At 32.5% G+C, this 24,152-nt stretch overlaps 1 protein-coding gene across 7 annotated transcripts in view; it reads left to right on the top strand.

The window, feature by feature from the left end:
* The window catches only part of RAP1GDS1 (Rap1 GTPase-GDP dissociation stimulator 1), a 155,998-nt gene that overhangs the window by 92,303 nt on the left and 39,543 nt on the right, over positions 1-24,152 (top strand). For 4 of the 7 annotated variants that reach the window (XM_061192602.1, XM_061192607.1, XM_061192601.1 and 1 more), the window contains 2 exons: positions 10,297-10,443; positions 22,421-22,549. The exons of 1 other annotated variant lie outside the window; for it this stretch is intronic. In XM_061192602.1, coding sequence (XP_061048585.1) covers positions 10,297-10,443; positions 22,421-22,549 — 276 coding nt within the window. The remainder of the gene's footprint in view (positions 1-10,296; positions 10,444-22,420; positions 22,550-24,152) is intronic. 2 more of the 7 variants (XM_061192605.1, XM_061192604.1) reach the window with 2 other exon arrangements.

Raw genomic sequence — 24,152 nt, 5'->3', positions numbered from 1 at the left:
CCAGTTTGTGAGTCATTCACCCAGTGGTTATGGGATTTGATTTTATTGTGATTGAGCCCCTCCTACTGTATCGTTGCAGCTTCTCCTTTGTCTTTGGGTGTGGGGTATCTTTTTGGTGAGTTCCGGTGTCTTCCTTTTGATGATTGTTCAGCAGTTAGTTGTGATTCCAGTGCTCTCGCAAGAGGGAGTGCGCGCAGATCTTTCTAATCCGCCATCTTGAACCAATCTCTCTTGACAGGTATTTTTAAAAACAGGAGAAAATTTTTTTATATTTACTTTGATTTTTATCATTTTTAGTGTTCCTTGTTTCTTTGGATATATTCAAATTTTTGTCTAGTATTGTACACCTTCTGCCTGAAAATCTGTTTTGTTAACAGGTTTTTTTTTCTTTCAGTACTTCACATGTTATTCCATTGTTTTTTAGCTTGCATAGTTTTGGATAAGAAGTCTGCTGTATTATATTTGCTATTCCAAATATAAATATTTCTATTTTTTCTCTCTGGCTGCCTTCAAAGATTCTCTTTTTCTTTGATTTTTCAGCAGCTTGGCTATTTGGTGTGTATTTTTGTTTTGTTTTCTTTGCTGGGGAGGGAGAGGGTCCCTAAAGTTCACAGATTTGTGGCGTGATGTCTTTCATTATTTTTGGAAATTTTTCAGCTGTTAACTGTTTAAATGTTTCTTCTACCATGTTCTCAATCTTTTCTCCTTCTGGGATTCCAGTTATACTTATGCTAGACCCTTTGCTATTTTCTTTCAGCTTGTATGTGCTTTGGGGTTTCCCCCACTCTTTTTTGTCTCTTTGTGTTTTAATTTTTATTTCTATTGATCTACAAGTTCACTGAGTCTTTATTTTGTTGAGTCTACTGCTCAACCTTTTGAAATAATTGTTTATCTTTGATAATGTTTTTCATTTCTAACATCTTCATTTACCTCTTATAATTTCTGTTTCTCTACAAAATTCCACATCTGTTCATGGATATTCACCTTTTCTACTAAATTCTTTAATATATTAATCATGATTATTTTAAAGTCCCTATCTGATAGTTCTAACATCTTGGTCACCTATGAGTCTCATTCTGATGATTGATTTATCTCCTGACAGTGAATTATTTTTTCTTTCCTTTTTTAAAATGTATCTCTTAATTTTGTATTGAATGATGGACATTGTGTGTAGAAAAACACTAGAGACTGAAATTAACAATATTTAATCTCTGGAAGTAGCACACTTCCTTTTATTTCAGGCAGTTAGTATGGGGTGGAGGACCAGCCAGTCTAGTCAGAAGTTGAGCTGGGTTCATGTTTTGCTGTTGCTAACTTTACTTCAGTGCAGTAGTCTTCAGAACTTTAGTAGTTGGCTGTTCCTACCTTGTGCTTAGAGTAGGGGTACTAGAGGAATTTTTTTAGTGTTCCTGCTCTCTCTTCAGACTTTAGCCATTCATGCCTGCCTGTTCCACAGAGAGATTCTCTCCATACTCTTGTTCTTCTCCCAACAGTAGGCTATTATTGATAAGCACCATGCTGAACAGCCATCACTGTTACTGTTTATCTATGAAGCAAAACCCATTTCTAAACATTTTGGTTCTAAGTAGAAAGAAATTCAAAGTAGATTAAGTAGTGAGGAAAGAAGCTGTAATTTTCCATTGGTTGTACCCATATCACAGTTGCTACATGTGATTAAATAATTAAATAGGTAAGTAAATAATTCAAGCCCTATATTAATTGATTAAATAATGTCCTGTATTATTGATTAAATAAAGTCTTGTATTAATTATACTTGAGAAATATTATTGTTAGTAATCTGAAAACTGTAGTTTCTGTGAGATGTATAAAATCTGAATATATAGTAAAGGCTTACTTAATGTCAAATATTCTTTTTTTAATATGAAGCTTGAATACTTCACATTGTTTATATAGAGAAGTGTATTAGTTTCCTGGGGATGCTGTAATGAAGTTCCACAAACTGGTGGCTTAAAACAACAGAAATTTATTATTTTACAGTTGTGGAGGCTGTAACTTCAAAATCAAGGTGTCATGCAGGACCATGCTCCCTTTAAACCTGTAGGCAAGGAGGGCTTTTTTTTTTTTGCTTCTTCCTAGCTTCTGGTGGCATCTGGAGTTCCTTGGATTGTGGCAGCAAACTCCAGTCTCTTCTGTTGTCTTCACGTGGCTGTCTTCTCCATTTGTGTTTTCATGTCTTCATATGGCATTCTCCTCTCTGCATCTCTCTCTTCTTCTTATAAGAATACCAGTCATATTGGATTGGAGACCCACCCTACTACAGTATGACCTCATCTTAACTAATCTCTCTTCATTGACCCTGTTTCCAAATAAAGTCTGAGGTACTGGGAGTTAGGACTTGAACATATATTTTTGGGAGACACAGTTCAACCCATAATAAGCAGGAATAATGTCAGTGTCTCAAAAGCAGACTCCTTTATCAGTAGCGTTATCTCAGATAAAGATATTAAACTACTGAACCTAAATGGCAGGCTAAGCATATGCTCATGAGTAAATCTGTGTGTCATAAATTTGTGTTTTAAGTTTATAAGAAGAAATTTGATATTTGATTCCTTTTCAGTTCAGGTAAATTTAAAGATAGCGACTAACATTTTTTAAATCACATTTCAATGAAAATATTTACAAACATTATCCTATTTAACTCCTTATTTGGAGCATTATTCATACAGAATTCTGGCAAACTTTAGAAATTCAGTCATTTTCTTAACTGAGTAATGTGATAGTTTGGGGATTTTCAGTAATATTTTTCATTTAGTTATCTAAGACATCTGAGTTTCGCAACACGTGGCTGGCATTCACTGAAAATGAAAGGGCTCTTAATGGGCTCTTTGAAGTTTAAAATCTAGGATTCTAATCTCAGTTATAGTTTGGTATTGACTAAAAAGTCTCAGAATAGTATTTGTGTCCCTGCATTTAATATGAGTCTAATTTATGTTGCCTGTTGTATTAAAATCCTTGTTTAGTGTATATTATACATTTTCAAATTCTGTTATAACTAAGTATTTGTTCTTAGAGGTTTAAAAGTGGCATAGTAGTAGAGTCTGAAGGAAAGACGTGAGGAATGTGATTAAAATAAATGTTATGTTATTAAAATAAATGGCATCTTTATAATGTTATCACTTTTTCTAAACCAATACTAGTAAGGTCTTAAGTTATAATTGTTTTGACTTTAAGCACCTAATCTAAGGGAAAAAAAAAAAAAAAGAGGTCATGAAGAACCTAGTGGCAAGATGGGAATAAAGACACAGACCTACTAGAGAATGGACTTGAGGATATGGGGAGGGGGAGGGGTGAGATGTGACAGGGTGAGAGAGTGTCATGGACATATATACACTACCAAATGTAAAATAGATAACTAGTGGGAAGCAGCCGCATAGCACAGGGAGATCAGCTCGGTGCTTTGTGACCACCTAGAGGGGTGGGATAGGGAGGGTGGGAGGGAGGGAGATGCAAGAGGGAAGAGATATGGCAACATATGTATATGTGTAACTGATTCACTTTGTTGTAAAGCAGAAGCTAGCACACCATTGTAAAGCAATTATACTTCAATAAAGATGTTTAAAAAAAAAAAAAAAAAAAAAAAGCACCTATTCTGAATCACTTTTTTGTTCACTAAGAAAAAGCACATCAAAAATTATTGTTATTTCTAGACAGTATAATTTTTCAGAGCTCAGCTTTCTAGCTTAGCTTGTAAAACGAATTTCTGATTTATTTGCCATGGTCTTTATAGTGTCTAGTAATACTTACTTGGGAAAAATTTAAATAAGTACATTAATTATAATGATTAATGATTGGAAAGCTAAAATAGCAAAATTTAACACATTAAAAAACCTTACACAGCATATGTTAAGTATTTCCTGTGTGCACACATGGACACAGTAGAAATAGAAGTAGAAATTGAAATGAATAAGAGAATGTCAAAGCTAAAAAGAAGTCTGACCATCTTCTACTCTTGCTTTCCCCCCTTTTCCAGATTAGGAAACTGACATCAACAGAGGTTAAGAGGCTTTCTTATGGTCAAACTTAACAAAACCCCAAATTTAAAGACCTTATTATAGTTATTTTATAAGTCATTACCTCAGTGATAATCACTAAGTGAGTGATTACCTCAGTTTTTTAAAATATTAAACACTTCTACTTTGCCTTATTGAAATTCTTAATTTTAACATTTCAAATTTTAGGTAACAAAAAAATTCTAATTTCTACTCCAACAACCAGGACTAGTCCAAGGACTTCATCATTAAATGTTCTTTCCATTCAGGTCCTCAGTTTATGACATGTCTACAACTTTATTTATTTAAAGAGGGAAGTCTTACTTCCTGTTGAAAATAAATCTTCTTTACCCTTAAATAGCTATAACTGAATTTTAATTACAGTATGAGATACTGAAAGTGATTGGGAAAAGTTGCATATCATCCTAGGTCTAATAGTGGAGAGGGTGAAAAAGTGGGAAAGATTGTATCTGATGTCTTCTCTTTTCTGTCTGTGAAAGTAGGAAGCATGGTTTCTGTTAAGAATGCAGAAGTTGGGAAAGGGAGGGACTTGTAAAAGTTGTGACTGTTTGGATGGCTCATCATGGGTAATGTGACAGGGATGTGTGAAAAGATGTGCAGCATAGTTTAAGGGTTTGTCCTTGTTTGTAAGGCATATAAGTTTTACAGAGTTAAAGAAAAGATTGTGTAATTTGTTCAGTCTTTGCTGTGGTTCTAATATTGTTAGTTAAAGCACATTTTTCAGAGATTTGGAAATTTCTCACTCTCAACGTGGATCTCAATGAATGGATATGTGACTCTCCATGAGTTTTGATACAGATATGAAAATTGTGTTATTGTACTATGCTTCTTTAATCTCTTAACCAATTATATGTGAAATAGATTCTGCCTATCATATTCTTTCTGTTTAGCCTGCATTTTGGACAGCTATTGTTTAATGTAGATTGGTCTTAATATTTGTTAAGTTCATGGGTACCCTAAAAAGATTTTGGGGGGAAAGATACCCAAGAACTTGTCAGAAATGAATCTTTAAAAAAGATTCAAAATTGACACCAGGACAGTGCTACTGTCTTGCTGAACTAAATGGTAAAGGTATTTCAGTATACCTTTTTTAGTGTGTAATGAGGGAACGTTGAATTGGAATTCAGATTTCCCAAGTTTTACTTCAGAAGGCTGATATTTAATCATCACAATTTCTTTAAGCAAAGTCTGAGTTGAAATATAAGAAAAATGAAATATGGTTTATAATTTATCTTCTTAATTCACTTATAATAGTATTATCTCTAAAATACATGTACAAGAAAAGTCATTTTTATCTCTGTGTTCAGAGCCTTAGCTTTCATTTTGGCCATCAGTAACCCTAAAGAGCCTTTGTTAGCTTTATGCTCCATATCATCTTTAATTATGTCAGATCTCTAGCACTTACTATAATGTGTGTGTGCAGCCGGTGCACAGCCAGCATTGTTAATTAACACAGAGCATTTGTGCAGGATGCTTTTATAGAAAACAGAGTGAGTGAGGCAGTGCACAAATCCATGACAGTGTAACATGTTAAAAGTGAACTCTTTAATTGCTAAAACTTCTTTGAAAACACAAAAGATAATTTATTCAGTAGTATCTCCACAACACATACTTTTCTCGTGTTTTTCAATATTAATTTTTGACAAAATTTAGATGAAAGCTTATTAGTATGATCAGCTCCTGTAGTTTATTTCTCTCGTGTAGTCATAATTTTCTGAGGTGCTGCATCATAATCATCACCACAGCAACCACTCCTGATGTCACAGAGGATTATTACTTCTGGTGGGAAATAAGTAGTTTGAGCAGATGGTTGCATAAGGAATGAAGATCTTGTTATTATACAAAGAAGTAGAGGGTGGGAGGAAAACATCAAATATGTATGTATGCATAATTCGTTTAAAATAGAATTATGGTACTGAGAATTTCTGAGAAGAAATATGAAAAAAGGTGATGTTTAAACCACAAAAGTGGAAGGTAGCATGGAAAACATAGACTTTTAGATTATAAAAATAAATTATTTTTAAAAATTAATTTTAGATAAAATTTGCTATTGCACATTATCGGCCACTTTGACATCCAACACCGTGCTGCTTCCCCAGTCTTCCTCCTTAGTCTTTTCAAAGATTTAAGCCTTCTAAATTCTCCTTTCAGAAAGCTGGTGATTATTGAAATGATAAAAAAACAAACAGTGTATTTGCTGATATTATTGTAAAGCTTTTCTATAAGCAAGAGTATAAAAAAGTTCCAGAATTGTGCTTATCCAGTCATATTATTACACAGGCTTGATAGTCAGCTTCTAGTAGCTACTTGGGTCTCTTTCCATTTTTTTCTTTCAAATTCTAACATGTATGCATCCATTTATCTCTCTCTTTTTCTCCCTCCCTCATTGTGAACTGTTTTTTTCCCCATGTACATGCTACATACTCTTGAACTAAATTAACTGTCTTATTGAATGTACAAAAAAGGAAACTGTCAGCAAAGACCTGCTCCTGTATATTCTGCAATAGGTTCAACCTCACCCATCAGATTTAAAAATCAAATAGAATGCCAGTGGTAGTGAAGGAGTGAAGCAGCAGGAACTCACACACTGCTGGAGGGAATGTACACTGGCTTTGGAAGCCTGTTTGTCATTATCTAAAAAAGTGGAAGATGTGCAGATGCTATGAACCAACAATACCACCTGGGTATTATAAATAATAGCCCAAACCTAAAAACAACCCAGGTAATAATCAGCAAAAGAATAGACAAATAATTACTATGTGTTCATACAATGAATATTGTACAGCCAAGAAGCATATAACAGAGTGGATGAATTTCATAAACATACTGTTGAGTGTAAGAAGGCACAAAAAGAATGAATACAACATGATTTCATTCAAATAAAGTTCAAAAAAAGCAAAACCAAACCATATTGTGGTGGTTTAAACATTAAAAAAGTAGATGATTTTCATTCTCACTTCTCCCTCTCTCTCTCTCTCTCTCTCTCTCTCTCATCCCCAAGGTGAATCATACTTTACCAAAATCTACCCTAAGGCCCCATCCATTCCATAAATATTGAGTGCCTGCTGTGTACTAGGCATCTGGGGAAAGATACAAGCAAATCTGAACGTAGGATATACTATAACCCATCAGATAGTTGTATTCAGAGGTTGTTTTTTAGGTCCTTTCCTCAACCTTAGCGTATAACTTGTACTTGGTAATGGAATACCAGCTTGTTCACATTTTTTTCTCATTTGTGAGGCATAATAAACATGACATACAAATTTTATTGCTTCCTGCTTTTGGCTACTGAATATCTTTTTGACTACTGAAGAGTAATACCACCTGTTAGATTTAAAGTGCAGTATCTCATTAGATTTAAAGCCCTGCTCTTACCTAGTGTGAAGAAAGATCATATTTGTGCTGGAAACTACTTTGTGTGAGAGGTCATCATTAAAGAATGTAGCAGGGCTTAAAGAATTGGTGGGCTGCACTTTCTCCAGTGGTTGGATACCTCATAATTATGGAAAATAAAAATGTAAATTGTATTTCTAGAAGTGACAGCTCAGGATGCTTCACAAATTAGAAGTCACTTATTATCAGAAGAGTTAAAAGTGAGCCTACATTCGGGGATATGAAAGTTTAAGATAAGGAACCTTTTGGAAATTATTTTTAAGTGAACAATAATAATACTCATTTTAATATCCTAACATAAAGCTATAGGACTACCTTCACTGCTGAAACACAGTTTATATGGACTTGTGTAATGACAGATGTTCTAATATATATTTTAAATAATTTGTAAGATGCCTTTAAAAACTTACTGGTTTTGGTAGAGTAAAAGAACACAGCATTATAGCACAGGGAACTCTACTCAATGCTCTGTGACCTAAATGAGAAGGAAATCCAAAAAAAAGGGGATATATGTATACGTATAGCTGATTCACTTTGCTGTACAGTATAAATTAACACAACACTGTAAAGCAACTATACTCCAATTTAAAAAAAGCATTTTTATTTCTTTGCATCCTCAGATTCTTTAAAATATTTTAATAAAATTCTCTTTGACTCAGATATCTTCTATTATATGTGCTTTGCTTTTCTTCTCAAATTTGGTAATAATGTATCAATAATTTCTAATGTAGAAATTGAACTTATGCTCTTCAGCCAACTCTTGATAACACATAGCTATCTTGTAGTCCAAACAGGGCAGGGAGGGAGGAAGGGAACGAAGAAGGAAGCAAAGGAAGGGAAGTGAAATACTGTGGTTCTGAAACACAAGTAGGTAATTTGCCTTTTAATTGTAGTTACGTTCTTATTTATTGCATTATTAAATTTGATGAACAAATTTGTTGAATAAATTTTATTAAAATTTATTGAATTATTTAATGTTTTGAATATTGAATACCTCAGTGTTGATAGGAAGCCAGCTTAGCTTTCTAAGCATACACGATTTATATTTTGAAAGCCCATATTTACTCAACAGTTAGAATTAAAAACTATTTGAGCTTTGTAATTTAGGGATGGGATATATATTGTATATGCATAGTGTTGAAGGTCTGAACCTTTATATTTGTCATCCTAATATTTAGTTTTTTCTGACATGATCCACATACAAATTGCCTAACAATTTAGATAATTTACATTTATGTTATTGGAAAAGAAAACTTTAGAAATTAGATTTCTAAATGAGATATGACCAATGTACTTGGCTGGTTCATGTGACTAGCTACCTTGGCACTTAAGAATTTTCTGTGATCTTATTAGCTAATTAGCATAGGGTCCTTTTCTGCATCTGTATAATCATAGAATAAAGCCAAGTGGACGTGGCACAAAACTTAAGTGAACAAAACTGTTTTGTTTCATTTTAGTATGGATTTCCTTAAAATTTTGCAAAATTGTGAAGCTAGTATTTATGAAGCCCTGCAATATAAGTTGTGTGTGTGTATTTCTACCACAGGAAATGATATGTATTGTCTCATATTCTAATATGGTTCAGCAACAGTTATAAAGATATGACCTTAGTTTCAGTTCTTTTATTAGGAAAATGAAAATCTTTCACTTACTAACTAATTTCATAGCTGTAAGTCCTTTGTGAGCCATTTCTTTTACTGATCCTTTTGTTGTGCGTCTATAGCTGCAAGATCCAGTATAGCAGCCACTAGGCATTTTGACTCTTGAGCAATTGAAATGTGGCTAGTCTGAATTGACATGCAACTGTAAGTGTAAAATATAAAATATACTTGGATTTCAAAGATTTATTACAAAGCAGAGATATAAAATATTTCATTAATAATTTGTATATTGATTGTGTATTGGAGTGATCAGTATTTTAGATATATCGGATTGAGTAAAATATATTACTAACTTTTCACTTTTTATGTTTTTAATGTGGCTACTAGTAAATTTAAATTATGTAGGTAGCTCACGTTTGCGGCTCTCATATTTTTATTGGATAGCACTGTTCTAGAGTCTATCATATTTTATATAAGGAAGTCAGATTTAGAAAGACATAGTCTTTCTTTCATCTCTTTCCAATCCTATGTTCAAGGGTTAGAAAGTATTTTAAAGCAGTTTACATGTTCCAACAGTTAAATGACATCTGTTCTATGTAATGTAAGTGTACACATAATAGAAGGTATGTCTGACCATTTGACCACTGGTTGTAATGTTGAAGTGTATTGGTGTGCTCTTGAATGGAGAGAATAAGGAAAAATGAAACACAAACTACTAAGAAATGAAAAAGGGAACATGCTTATGTACTATTGAAAATGCCAGTAAAAGACCCTAGTACTAATCTTTAGGAATTACATATTGTAATCTAAAATTATACTGTGTTGCAGATGGTTATCTTTGGTAATAACTGACTTTGAAACCACTGATAGAAAGATACGTTCAGTGGTTTCCAAGCTGAGAAAAAAAAATATTCCAATGGAATATTAGTTCCTATTTTTTTCTCTTACACAGAGTTGTCATCTGTGAAAGAGGAGGCAAAATATTCCACATGTCATAGTCATAAAATCTTAGGACCCACAGAAGTTCTTTAAGTTCCTATATGATACCAATGAGAAGAATCATTTTTCTCCTAAAAAGTGATGGTCTCTTTTCCCCATCCCACCCCCATTTCCATGTTTATTTGTTTTGTTTTCCAAAAAGTCATATTTAATGCCCTACTTAGGTTTATTTAATACTTGCTAAATAAGGAATAACTGTTATGTTTTGTATTTGAAATTGTAAGGTACATTTCTTTTTTCTTTTCTTTTTAATTTGACTCTTTGTTTTACAGATGAGGGCAGAAGTGCAGTTGACCAAGCAGGTGGTGCACAGATTGTAATTGACCATTTAAGGTCACTGTGCAGTAAAACAGATCCCGCCAATGAGAAGCTCTTGACTGTCTTTTGTGGCATGCTGATGAACTATAGCAATGAGAATGGTAAACAAAATTGAAAACTTGCTTTATCTGTGGGGGAAAAATTAAAAATCATTACTGTAGTATAAACCAAAACTATTTAGAAAAATTATGAACAAAGCATTCATAAGTAGCATATAAAATTAGTAATTAGTCAACATTAAATAACAATGTTTAAAAATACAAAATGGTCAAATTTACTAAATGGGACTAATTGTTGAAGGGTTGTCCATGTTAATCAATACCAAAAACAAGAAACAACGTAATGGTATGGTTTAAGATTTTTTGCTATGAACATTTAAAAAATATACAATGTTAAAATACCTTCATGTTTATTACTTTATATTAATACCAGGAGCAGCTTTAAAACATAAACACTGTCTATATAAATAGAATTATTTTCTTTAGATACTGGATTTACTTATAACAATAAAAAAATCTTTTAATGAAATCTGGCCTTAGAAAAATAAAGTTCAGATGTTTGATTTTAGAAATTTAATAAATACTTGTAAACAGAAGTTTCTTTTCACTGTAAAACATTCTTAGAACCCAGCAACAAATAACATGTCAATTTTCAGATAGCCTATATGGTTGTTAATTAATTGAACATAAGAACAGTGAAACGAAGGCTTCATTGTACTTTTAAATGTCACAAAAAATTCATGTATCTATTCTATGAATTACTGCATGGTAAAACACTCAAATTCTGGTAGGTTCCTAGAATTAATACAAATAAGGTCTTTCTGTGGCTTATTTCATCATGGCATTTTAAGTTGTAGTCTCTGGCAGAGACCAACTTTACTTGTATATTGAACATGTAATAGTATTCTTTCATGTGTCCTAGAAACACGTGGCCCTTTAGGTATATTTTTTATTTCTTCATGAGTCCAAAGAAATATTCTCAGTAATTAAAAAAAAAAAAAAAGGTAAACATTGATGACAAATGGCTACTGACATTTGACCTTGGTGTTAGTGACAACAGCAAATGGTGGGGACTGAGCCCTGTCCCATTGAAAGGGGAGAGCTACTACTCTCCTCTAGCCAGTTGCTTCTGTGTGGGCAGTTTGGAAACATACTGCCAAATCTTTTCATCTGGTGGGAAGAGGAAGCTAGAAATTTAACTTTTCATGTGACATCTGTTTTTTAAATGGTGGATTACATTTGCTTCTTTAGCACTGTACAAGCCAAACAGAATGTGTCCTCAGGTCACATCCTTTCCAAGAAACACCAGTTTTAAACTTATGAATTAAAGTTATCCATTATAATAATAAAAAATAGCTCTTATTCATCAAATGGCTTGCCTGTTAAACCTGAGCTAATAACAAATGTAGTCTTTATAGGGTCAGTAACCTCTGTTTTTCTTACCCTCTGGTGGAATCATTTTTGAAGAGAAAATGTCCTAAATATGAACAGGAGAATTCATCTATCTGGGTAATCTACAAAATGAACAGTCAGTTCCTAAATAATTGAAATTTGACCATAATACACAGGTATCTGAATTACATTAAGAAATCATTGGCCAGTTGTTCTTGTCACTTCCTTTTTCTTCAGCTTCATTTAGGCTTGGACACCTGAGAAAGTGGGACAAAGCTAAGTGGGAGAAGGGTTTAGAAAGACAAGTGAAAGAAACTAGTTGTGAAGTTATTATGGCAGCTTTGGATATAAAAGAATTAGGCTTGTTATGCGTCTAAACTAGTTGTTTATCCTTTGAGGAAGTTCTTCAAAAATCTGTACAAAAGCTTATCAGATGGCAAAATGGTCTTCAAAAACATCACATTCTAATCCAAAGGAGATTGTGATTGAGTCTCTATAATAGGATGTCACACTGTGTAGGGAGGTGTACTGAGAAGGTAATGTTAACAACATGCAGAGTGCACGGTCTAAATGCGTGATATATTTCTTTTGTAAGGGTAGGTTTTTTTTTTCCCCTGGTGTGCTAGTATTCCCAAGAAATAGCTTAGATACTTTAGAAAGCTATATTAACTTTTCTCAGAACATTATTCGAGCAGTGGTGTTTTTGTTCCAGTATTCTAAAAGCTGCAATTTGAATGCAGCTTTCAAAACTTATTAGATAAAATAGAAGTAAACTTACCTTTAGTATTTTAAAGGAACAAATGCCAGACTTGTAACGATCTTTCCTCTGCTTCCTTTTACTTTTGTCTGTCATGGGGATCATAGTTTGTGAAGTGGTTCTTTTTCTCCATAATGCTCTTTAACTTAAATTATATCCTTTTTTTGTTTTACATAAATATTAAACATCTTTGTTGTTGTATCAATTATTTACTTACTCTTTTCTTTAAAATATGTGTTGAAAGACTTTCCAACTTAATGTTAGGTCTTCTTGGTTAACTTAAGATCATTTGGTATTGATCCTGTCCACCTGTATGAGTCACTGAGCCAAAAAGCAGTAGAGCTTTTTGAAACTCAGGAGGCGCTTTTTATTAGCACTGATACATGAAATTCCTTTTTATGTGTATTTACTATTGAATTCCAGTGCACAAGCCTGTGCTAGTTTCTGAGTAGAATAGTTGAGTGATAAATACCTCCTTATTACTCTAACCGAAAAATTAACTCTACCCTCGGGCCCAATAACTTAAGCCTCATTTGTAGTTAGGGAGTTATTCTTTAGCTTCATAGATAAAATTTTTTTAAACAGAGAGAGGTAAGAAAGTACTGAAATGGTAACAAAGACCCACCAACATAGTTTCTCTAATAACATTTTCAAATTGTTTATTAGTCCTAAAGGTGGCTTGACACCAGGCTGAGACTTAGGATATCTTGATTCCTGTCCATATAGTGGACGACTCTGAGCATATCAAATCTTTGAACACATTAAATAGGAAATCAAGTTTCTTAAACACATGCAAGAAAGATAGCTATAATGAAAACACTCAGTAAAGGCATTTTTATACCCTTTGATAAAACTGTATAAAACTCAAGGTTCATGAGTTTTAAAACTTTTGAACCAGCTCAAGACTTTAAGCTATGAGCTAGATATATTCTTTTGTTTCCCCGCTGGTGAAGCAATTAAAACTTTCTATATTCAGACAAGTAAGTTTGGAATATCTGAATAGAAGAAGTTATAATTGCTTAGCTAGAAAAGTTGTATCAGTAATATTGCTAAATAAAATCATGTTTAAATAGAATAACAAACAAAACTTTGTTTAGTAAAAATCATTTCAAATTTTTCCTTTGGGGAAAAATCATACCTGTTTTTCACATGGCGAAAAAGCACTCTTCAGTTCTGTGGCCCTCCAAAATATTCTGAGTATTTGACAGCTGTGGTTAGAGACAAGCGTATTGACAGTTCGATGTTCAGTTTGAGGAAATGTGAACTTCCTGTATTTTCTTTATGTAGTTACAGCAGGGGTCCCCAACCCCGGTACCGGTCTGCGACGGCCTGTTAGGAACCGGGCCTCACAGCAGGAGGTGGGCAGTGGGCAAGCGGGCCCTTCTAAAGTGACTAACATAATATACACAGTCTATGATGGGCTTCTTCATGTGACCAGTGTCATATATATGATATATGTATGTGTGTGTGTATATATAGATATATGTATATACATATGATTTTTACAAATAGAGCTGATTTTTCTGTGGTATCTTAATAACTCCTTATTATCGAAAGAGTAATTTCTCTTTTTTTATGGTTCCTGAAATCTCTCCGCGATACTCTCATGATAATTCTCACATTTATTTGCCACACGGACTTATGATAACTGAACTATGGTTGAAGGGAGGCCATCTGTGTGATTTAAGAAATGCAGCTCATGGAGTATCAGAGCATTTTAACAAATGAATTTAAGTATTAAGCCCAGTACTTAACTTCAGTTGTTTACAATAGGCCTGTAAAGTATCTTCTCTCCTCTAATTTAAAGATCACTTAATATGTAATTAGTTTTAGTTCCTTTCATTTCAACCAGCAGTTTCCCAATTCTAATAATACTCTGCCTAGTGAACTCAGCCAATAACTTGGCTTACTTGATTTTTCTTCACATTTAAAATAGGAAGAATAGAAATTAATAAGGAATAATCCTGATGAAAAACTAAAAACGCACTTTGGCCTGAGCTACTTGTTTATGTTTTGGTATTACTTTATTATAGGTAAGAAAGAATACTTCCTAGATGTTAGATGTTTAGAAAATGATTTGCTTTGCATGAGTGAGGAACTAGTTCCAAAGTTTACTTACTGTGGGTATAAGCTAGTTAATAATTCCACAAATTTCCTAAACACTGAAGACTTTTTGCCTAACTTTAAGGGGAAAAGACAAAACAAAGTGTGTTTTTGCAATTTATTGTCTTTTTTTCTTAATTATATTAATTTTCCTATATACTATTTTCATGTATTTTCTGTTCATAAAGGCATGGGAGATGTACTTTTAAGTTATATCTTTTGAAGCCCAGTTTGTCAAATTAAAGTACTCTAGTATGTTAAGGTGTGTTAAAGACTTATTGTACCCCTGAAAATTTTTTAGGTTTTAAAAAATAATAATATTAGAATTCTTTATTTACTAACTGCTGTTCTCTCTAAAAAAATTTCTGAATTTTTACTATTTGTCCAACAGAGCTTTCTGAAGTAGGTTGCATTCATGAAGTTCTGCTACAAATGTCATTTTAAACAAATTGTTTTATTGACGTACAGAGCAGTTAGTTGTTCTTGTGCCTCCTGCTAATTCTGCCTATTAAATTTGACCAATTAGACTAGGTTAGCTCTTCGTCATAATCCTCTTAAACAATTACTATAATAATGCTGTTATTTAATGGACAGGCTAAGAACTTGGTTTTTAGTAGAGGTGTACCAAATGCATATTTTGGTTTAATTCCACATAGACAAGTATTAGCGTTAATATTCAGCTTTGGCCATTATAGAATGAACTTCTGAATGCAAGAATTGGAAATTTTATCACAAAAAAAAGTGAAATGATTGTTATAGTTTTTTTGGTTAATGATTTAAAGTTTGGCATTATATTATAGAAATAATACTCTTTGCAGCATTTTCAGCTTCTGGATTATTTTTATAATCATGACAGTGCATTTAGCATTGTGATACTAAACAATCAATTTTAACTGAGGACAGTGGAGTGACAAAATAGGTTTCGGGTTCTTTATTCTCTAACATGTTTTTCTTCATTTGCTTTATGTCTTCATTGAAGATGACTAATCATGGATGTTATTGAGTATTACTTTCAAGAATTTTCTCATAGTGAAAATTTAAAGAGGCAGAGTTGGCTTTCTGATTTTAACTCATCCTCATAAGATGTAAAGAATTCTCAAATTGGACTTTTTCCTGAAGGATTCATGGCCTGAATGGAATTAAGTAACTAAAAATCAAAAACAACTCCTAACATTTATTTTATTTTTTGTTGTAAATTATAAAGAGAGTAGATAATATAATCTCTATTATTCTGCCTTGATTTAATTTTTACATTTGTGTAGCTTTCACCCTCATTAGTTATTGCCACATTTTAATATTGCAGTATAAATACACATTTACATTTCAGCTAATAGAATTTCAATACGTGAAACACATTGGGAGATTTTTATCTGTACATGAAATGCTTACCTATATTTAAAAATGAATATTTAGATAGTAAAGATAAAACTGAAAGACCAGGCCTTGTTTTTATTTTTGATGTTACACTGGTTGAAATATGATGGTATCAAGCACATGATCATTGACTATGGACAAATCTGTCGGTGCTAGAAACGACATTGAAGTAAGCGTTCAGGTGTTTGACCTTCAAGAGCTGAGGCAAAAGCCAGAGATGAATAATGGATTTTGGCCAAATATCAGTGCATCTTTAATTCAGACCATTTAAAATATTCATTCAGTGAGAAGCTCAGGGCAGAAAAGTATCATATGTAAACTAACTTGTGTAAAAATTAGTAACCCTGTTTTCTAACTATAAATAAGTCCAGTTAACAGCAAACTGCCTATATTTTATTTACTGAAAAAAAGTTTTAATTAAATATTTGAAAAATGTTTCTTGGAAAGAAATTAGAAATCTTTGGGTTATATAGATATTTCTTGTTAACACAGTTTGTGTGTTGCAAGTAACTTCTATGAATTTTTAAAGTGTAAAAAATTTAATCATAGTAATGCTCCAGGGTAACTAGTATTATTTGGGTTTTTGTTAAAACCAGTAAATCCTTTTGTAAAACAGAATTTTCATGTTTTTAAACGCATATGATTATAAGATATACATGTTGTCTGTAAATTAACCTGGCAATTAGCTCAATTAGCTATACAAAAATTTAGGCTTAAATTTATACTTACTATAGATGTGGCCTTTCAACAATGCCCTATGAGAGCCGAGACTGGATTTATTTCTCCCAATAAGAGGTACGTAAGCCAACAGCTGGCAGTAGTCCTCTCCTAAAAAAACAAAAAACAATTTTAACTTTTAAAAGACCAGTTTGCTTCTGAGATGAAAGCACAGCGTTTTCTTAATCAGAGTAGATGTATATGTAGAAATCTTTGTAGCAGTATTCATTATAACAAGAGTTGATCTGTAGTAAATAATTTAACCTGAAGTGAGTCTAGGGAAAAAGTTATGTGCTGGACTAAGACATAATCATTCTAGATGTCATTGGATTGAGAACAGCAAATGGGTAGGCCTCTTAATAATAAAACATTTTTCCTTTCTCTTGTGATTTGCTTTGAGGTTTTTCATTGTTGCTGTGTTTTACATCATACTCACTCATGTACTTTTGTCAGTTATCTCTAGAACTTTTACGATAGGGAAATATTGCTCTGTAGAGACTTTTATTTTCAGAACCCAGAAAAAAACTTTTTCATTTTTTATTGTTAACTTTTAGAAAGCAAGAAATGTGTAAATGTATTGTTTTTAAACCTCTCATATTCTCAATACTAATGAATCTTGATTTTCTTTTTTTCTTTCTTTGAAATGGCTGTTTGTCATGGAAATGTATAACCTGGGTCTTAAATTATAAAGGTAATCTGGGTGCAAAACATATAATGCAGGTTTTGTGTAAAGAGACCTTTCAAAATCATTGATTTGAAGTTAATTTTAAACAGCTTAAATATTTTTGGTTTTATATCTCAGCACTAGGTTTAAAATAAAAATTCTTCACTTTCCTGATCAATCAACAAAAAGATAGTAAGTCATAAGTAACTGAAAAGGAAGTCTTTACTTGTACCTGCACATGTGTATGTATAAAGTTTTTAACCACAAACCATCCTCTTGGTTGCTGTATTTAAGTCAGTTTACTTTTCAACATTATAATGGATAGAGCTGCAACTTGCTTCAACTTGCAAGTTCTACTTCACTGTTACCTCTTTTCTAATTTTTACTTTTTATATATATTTTTGGAAATATAGATGTGCCATTAGTAAAGGGCAATTTTCTTCCATCTTTATGATGCCCAAATGATTTTTATCCAAATTGTATTAGAACTTCTCATCAAGATTTACATTTGCTTGTTTTTATTGTTTCAACTGTATATAATTAATTTGACTGTAGATGAGGTTTTTATGCAAGCCTGTAAATAGGAAATGTTGTACTCTTTATACTATAAATAATATACATACCAAATATACATACTAATGTAAAGACTGTATATTTTGAATTGTGTGTGTTTTATTTTGACACAGTTTCATCATTAAGTCCTATTTATCAATAAGCTTATTATCTATAAGGGCCATTTCTTAGGAGTAAGATAAACGTGTTATAATCTTCTTAAGAAACCTATTCTTTTTAGTAACTGATCAACATAACTTCAGTTGAGTTACTGCAATTCTTGGCATACATTTCTGGACCATAATCTATACCAACGTTTTAAACATTAAACTTAAAACTCAGGGGGAAAAAGGTTCTTCAACTTGAGATCTTCTCTCCAGATCTCCATTCTTTGGAGTTTCCATGTGTGTGACCTGAAGAACTTGGAACCATTGAAATTCAAATGTAGGTAGGTAAGTGTTCACACCAGCGCATGCGTTGATTGCCTTATATTTCTTTGTATATGCATCTGTATTGCACCCCCTCAGTGCCTTTCTTCCTCTTCCTCCCCATAGATCATGCAGGGCCTGTGTCATCTTGATATCATGTAATTTTGTAATTCTGTATTTTGGTCAGTATTTGTCTGTGTTGTGTGTCAGGAGCAATTTTTAAAAGTCTTCAGACATATATGACATTGTGCTGTCTAAAGACTGTCTTTCACACATAAGTGTTTGCTGTGTATGGGCCTTGGTTGCATTTTTGTGAATTGTGTTTGTTGAGCTCTGACAACATTCCCTTGGAGTTGCTGGTATTCTTTGAAGGATGCAAAAGTCTCAGTCTTGAATTATGTTGCTTATTTTCTCAAATCTAGAGAATGTGAACTATTTCTGGTTCTAAGGATTTCTTCCAGTTAGTCTTTAATTTAAAAGTCATATTCCTGATACAATTCACAATAGCATGAGTGTCAGCTACTGTCCTTTGAAGTCTATTCAAAGCTTTCTTTGGGCAATAAGAAAAAGTGATTCAACTTAATCATTTGCTTCCAGCAATAAGTACTAATACTAATTTATTCCACACAAACAGGACCTCTACTTAACCCTCAAAAAAACTATTTATTGATAACATAGTAAGTTGTAACTGAAATAGGCAAACAGATGTAATTATGAAATATTTTCCTAGGCTTAAGTAGAATTTCTACTCACATAAGCAAAATGAGATGTTCAGATGCTTAATTAATGTTATTTCGCTCAAAATATCTGAGCATCACAATCTAGGATTCCTACCGTGCTTTTAATTTTAATTTTTTTCTGTTGTCACATCTGCCAAGCATATCATTGAATTTCAGAATCTCTTTTTCCATATTGTTTTTTCCAATTCCTATAAAAATCAGGTAATCTGTTGGCAGTGGTTCTTAAACTTTTGATCTCAGGACTCTTTCAGACACTTAAAAATTACTGAAGATCTCAAAGAATTTTTGTTTATATATATGGGTTATATCTGTCAATATTTACTATATTGGAAATTAAAGTGAAGACAGTTTTTAAAATTATTTAGTATTACATTTTACTATCTTAACCTACCATTATAGGTTAAGATAAATAGCATGTTTTTATGAAAAATAACTTAAAAAAATTTTTTTTTAAATTGCTGAGAACAGCATTTATTTTACTGTGAATGTGTGATGGTAAAGAATACAATGACTACTAATACAATTTGGTGCCACTGACTGCGTTCATTCTAATGCCCCAGCAGTTTTGCCCACTAATGTTTTTGTACCATCAGTGCAAATGTCAATACAGTGAAAAAGGCAAATCAAATCTTGGTATTTTTATGAAAGTAGTTTTGACCTGGTGATCTTCTGAAAGGGTTTTGGGGACTCCACTTTGAGAACCATGTTCTAGGATGCTTGCTTATCTTGAAATGAAAATTTGTACCAACCTGTTTGAGTAAAGTTTTATTCCCTCTTCTGGACCTCCATTATCAAAGGAGAATGACTTGCCTGTAATTGGTATGAACAGATTTTAGTTACTTGAGTATAATTTTTGTTTTAGTTACCATCATAGAAATGGGTATAAAAGAAAGCAGCCAAGTGGTCCAAAATGAGGTCTGTCCATTGGATGACTATATATTTTTCTCTTTACTTGTGTGTGGTATGTGTGTTGTATGTGAGTATACAATCAGTTTGGCTCCTGGGTAGCTTGAAAACACATTTTCATGAAGCAGTGTGATTTTCATGAATTATGGCAATTCACACCATATGCCATTGGGCTATGCTACTTTTTCTGCTGATCTACCACAATTTCAAATATTACTGCTTCAATTTGTATGCCACAGATTGTATGAAACTCTGTAATATTTCTTAACCTTTTGTCCCTCTTATCCCTGGAACCAAAATTCATAATATTGTAAAATTAGAGAGCATTAGAGATGCTAAGTTAAGAGAACATGAAGAACATCTAAGTGGCATTCTCCTGTTGAGTTATCTCCTTCACAAATTTTGTTATTCCTCTAATGTCCCTGGACTGTTGGATTTTTATAGTTTGGACCAATAGTACTGAGGGGGTGTGTGATGCTTACATATATGCAAACATATAGTGGAGTTTGACTCACTCAATGCATGCGCTAGTGCTCACGCTTACGTACCTGAAAATTAATGATTCAGTAGCTCTGCAATATTTGAAGAGGTAGTCAAAATGAATAAATAAATAAATAAAGTTAAAAGTACTGCTAAAGAACAAGAATCTGCAGAGGTGGTCCAATAGTAAGGAACTCTATCTACTGGTAAGTAACCAAAATAATTTCTAATTTGGAAAACTTCTTGGTACATGATCTTTAAAAATACTATAACCACATTACAATATTCTGCCAATATAACACACAGGTAGAATACTATAATAGATATAATACTATAGGTATAACAAGTAATTTGCCTGTAAGATAATATAAGTATTGTGAGTCATTCATTAATTACTAAATTGTAGAGTTAGAAAAAAATATTTAGCATCAAAAGCATAAAAACAAATCATTTAGTTGAATATGTTCTTTTATATCTACTTTTAGAACAGACTTCATAATTCCATTGCAAATTTTGAAATTGTTTTAGACTATTTGAACTCTAAATGTAAACTTAACTTTGTCTCAGGCCTTGTTTCCTATTCTTGTTTTGGTAATAGACCCCTTTCTAGTATAGATGGTCCCCACAACTGAGCCAGATAATATCCATAATTACTGTCAGTTTTCAGGGCTGATAAGCCTCTTGGCTGTCTCTTCATACTTCACTCTAAAAGCAGGAAAAATTAAGTACAGAGACCTCCGGGCAAGTAATCAATTGGCATGTGAGACAGCTCAACCTTGCCTTTATGTTCTTTCCTGATGGTTAAGAACTATGAAGAGTGACAAAGAGATTAGTACGCAAACTCCATCAAGGGATGCATGCTATGAGGAAAATGTGTTCTGTAAGAAACAGATTTTTAATCTTTAGATTCCAAGTAGGTAACTTAAAAGAATTTGGAGAAAATTATTAACTTGAAAATGGCATATAATTTTTAAAAGGAAAAGAAAAAAATTTTGAAGACATTCCTTTATCTTTAGATGAACCAATTATTAACAGTAATAGTGTTTTGCATAGGCATGTGAGTATTTATGTCTTTCTTCTTAGCTTATTCTAAGAGGCAGTACTTCTGGTTTTCATTTTGGTTTATTTACCTTCAACTCTACTGCTACAGGTATTCTATTATCATTGTTCATGAAGAGCCATTGTGGAAATCCAAGGTATATTAAGTACTTTAAAACCAATTAGCTTCTTAGAAAATGAAGGCAAGCAATGATGACAAAGCCATATTGACCTCATTCTCTTTACTTCTCAAGCCAAATTTTCTTTTCTTTACTAAGATGATTGTCACTGTTATTAAATAAAACTTTGAAAAGAAAAATATTTTAAGTAACCAGATTTTTTGTCCTTGTTAAAACTACTTTCCTTCCTAACAGTCATCAAAGAACACTCTGCTGCAAATAAACAATAATCTGTGTGTGTTATATACTTTTCATTCTTTATTATGAAGCAACTATTTTTAAGGGATTCTAAGATTTTTATCGTCTTAGTCTTTATTAAAATTGCTTTTTTTCTTACGCTTTTCATATACTCTGTGACTTCCTGTAATGCAAATGTTACTTTGTCTAACCTTTTAACTTAAAAACCAGTGGTGGTGTCTAATTATTTATACATTTTAAAACCTGCTCTGTAAAGATATAAGACCATGTTTTAAAAAAAAATTAGTGATTTGACATCTTATTTGAATTATTTTCATTTCTAAATTTCTTTTAATCATTGAAAAGTTTTAAAATTCAACTCTTCTGAACTAATGTCTTAAACATTTTCAAGACAGTTTTATGAGTGGACTTAATCTTGCTTTACTCTAATTGAAGTAGTGTTGAGTTTGCAATAGGGAGAGTAAGAGATGTTTTCTTCTTACTAATGTCCATTTAATACATAAACACTTTTTTTGTGTTTTGTTGTTTTTTTTTTTTTTTTTTTTTTACAGATTCCCTTCAAGCTCAGCTTATCAACATGGGTGTTATTCCTACCTTAGTTAAATTACTGGGCATCCACTGCCAAAATGCAGCTCTTACAGAAATGTGTCTTGTTGCATTTGGCAATTTAGCAGAACTTGGTAAGTCCTAGTCATGAGTCAAAAATGTAATTAACTTATTAATGTACTTATAATAAATGTTCCTTTAGAGGTTAACCTGGGAATCTGTTTAGATTATATTAGTTTATTTTTTTGAAGCATTGTAGATACATTGTTTCAATGTTAAAAAGTGTAGATCCAATTACATCTTAGGATTGTATTGTTTATAATTGGAGCTAGTTTGCTTTCCTAATTGTTCTATGTATTAAGGTTTAAAGTTTATACTTGTATACTATTTAATGGAATTGAATATTTAAAATGATCTCCACTTGACTTTAGTATTCTTAACGTGAGGGATGGTCTTAAAATCAAGTATTGTATTTCCAGGGCAAAAATAAGAACCTCATAATTTATTACATTTTGTATAAACTCTTTGCTTATCAGGTGAAAAGGAATCTAGCAGACTAAGGTTCTTCCCTCTCTTTTTACAAAATCCAAAAAAAAATAGAGAACTTTTTCGTAAGACTATGTTTGTAACAGGATTTGAAAAAAATATGAGAAATCCTTGAAAATCAGAAGGCGGGCAGAAACAGACCAGGGCTGGCAACACAGCCCAGCCCTAACAGAGGGAGGACTGATGACCCCAGCATGCCCATCTCTTTTCCCTGTTTTATTTTTCTCTATATCATGTATGTTACCCTTTCTTCTTTTCTCTCCTCCCTCCCCATAATTCTTGATAGAAAGTTACAACTCCTGGTCTAAATCTACCCCACAACCATGTTCATAATAAGTTGTTCATCATGGGGACAGTGAAACCAAATGATGTTTCATCATAGCTAAAATAATAGCTACATCAAACGAGTAAATCAATTCTATTAATATCCCCATTTTATAAATAAATAAACAGAAGCACCAGCGCTCTAACCTTGGTTTTTCTAACTGAAAGCTCATCTCCTTGCACACTCACATTAAAATCTTGATTTCAGTACTTTACTTTTGCTTTGACTTCAAGTTAAGGGAATAGGGATTATCTATCAGAGTTAATTTTTAGAAGTCATTTTTATTCAGTGGGTCATCTCCTGGCACTTGTGAATGTTTCTTGTCTTCTCTTCTGCTTTTTTCTTTTTCATACTGTGTCATTATTTCCATCATTCAAGTAAGGCCAAGAATGAAAGAACATTCATTTACTGTTTTACAAGTTAGTTTCCGTTATTAAAATGGAATGTAGGAGTTTGTGTTTAGTATAGTTTGTAGAAATAAAACAGAAATTATGTTATAATCCCTGATAATGTCATAACCTTTGTAACAGAGACAGACACCACTTAATATGAGTTACCTGTGTTAAGGTGTCAGGATTTGTTTGGGAAATTGTATAGACCACCTCGATTCTGCATACAGGGAGACCTGGGTCTGTATTAAAAGATGGATATGCACCCAATTTAGTTTGGCCCAATTCCATACTCTGGTCCCAGCTGTTACTGCCCTTACCCCATATGGAGAAAGAAAGTATAAAAGAGAAATACTTCTTTATTTACTAAGACTTTTATAGTATATATCATGAGTCTGTTATGCCCATGTAATAGCTAGGTTATACATCAACACTGAAGTAAAACATGTATGCCCCAGGATACATGTTTTCTCTTTT

This window comes from Eubalaena glacialis, chromosome 5, assembly GCF_028564815.1.
Source record: "Eubalaena glacialis isolate mEubGla1 chromosome 5, mEubGla1.1.hap2.+ XY, whole genome shotgun sequence".
NCBI lineage: Eukaryota > Metazoa > Chordata > Mammalia > Artiodactyla > Balaenidae > Eubalaena > Eubalaena glacialis.
This window is presented reverse-complemented; position numbering and strand designations above follow the sequence as displayed.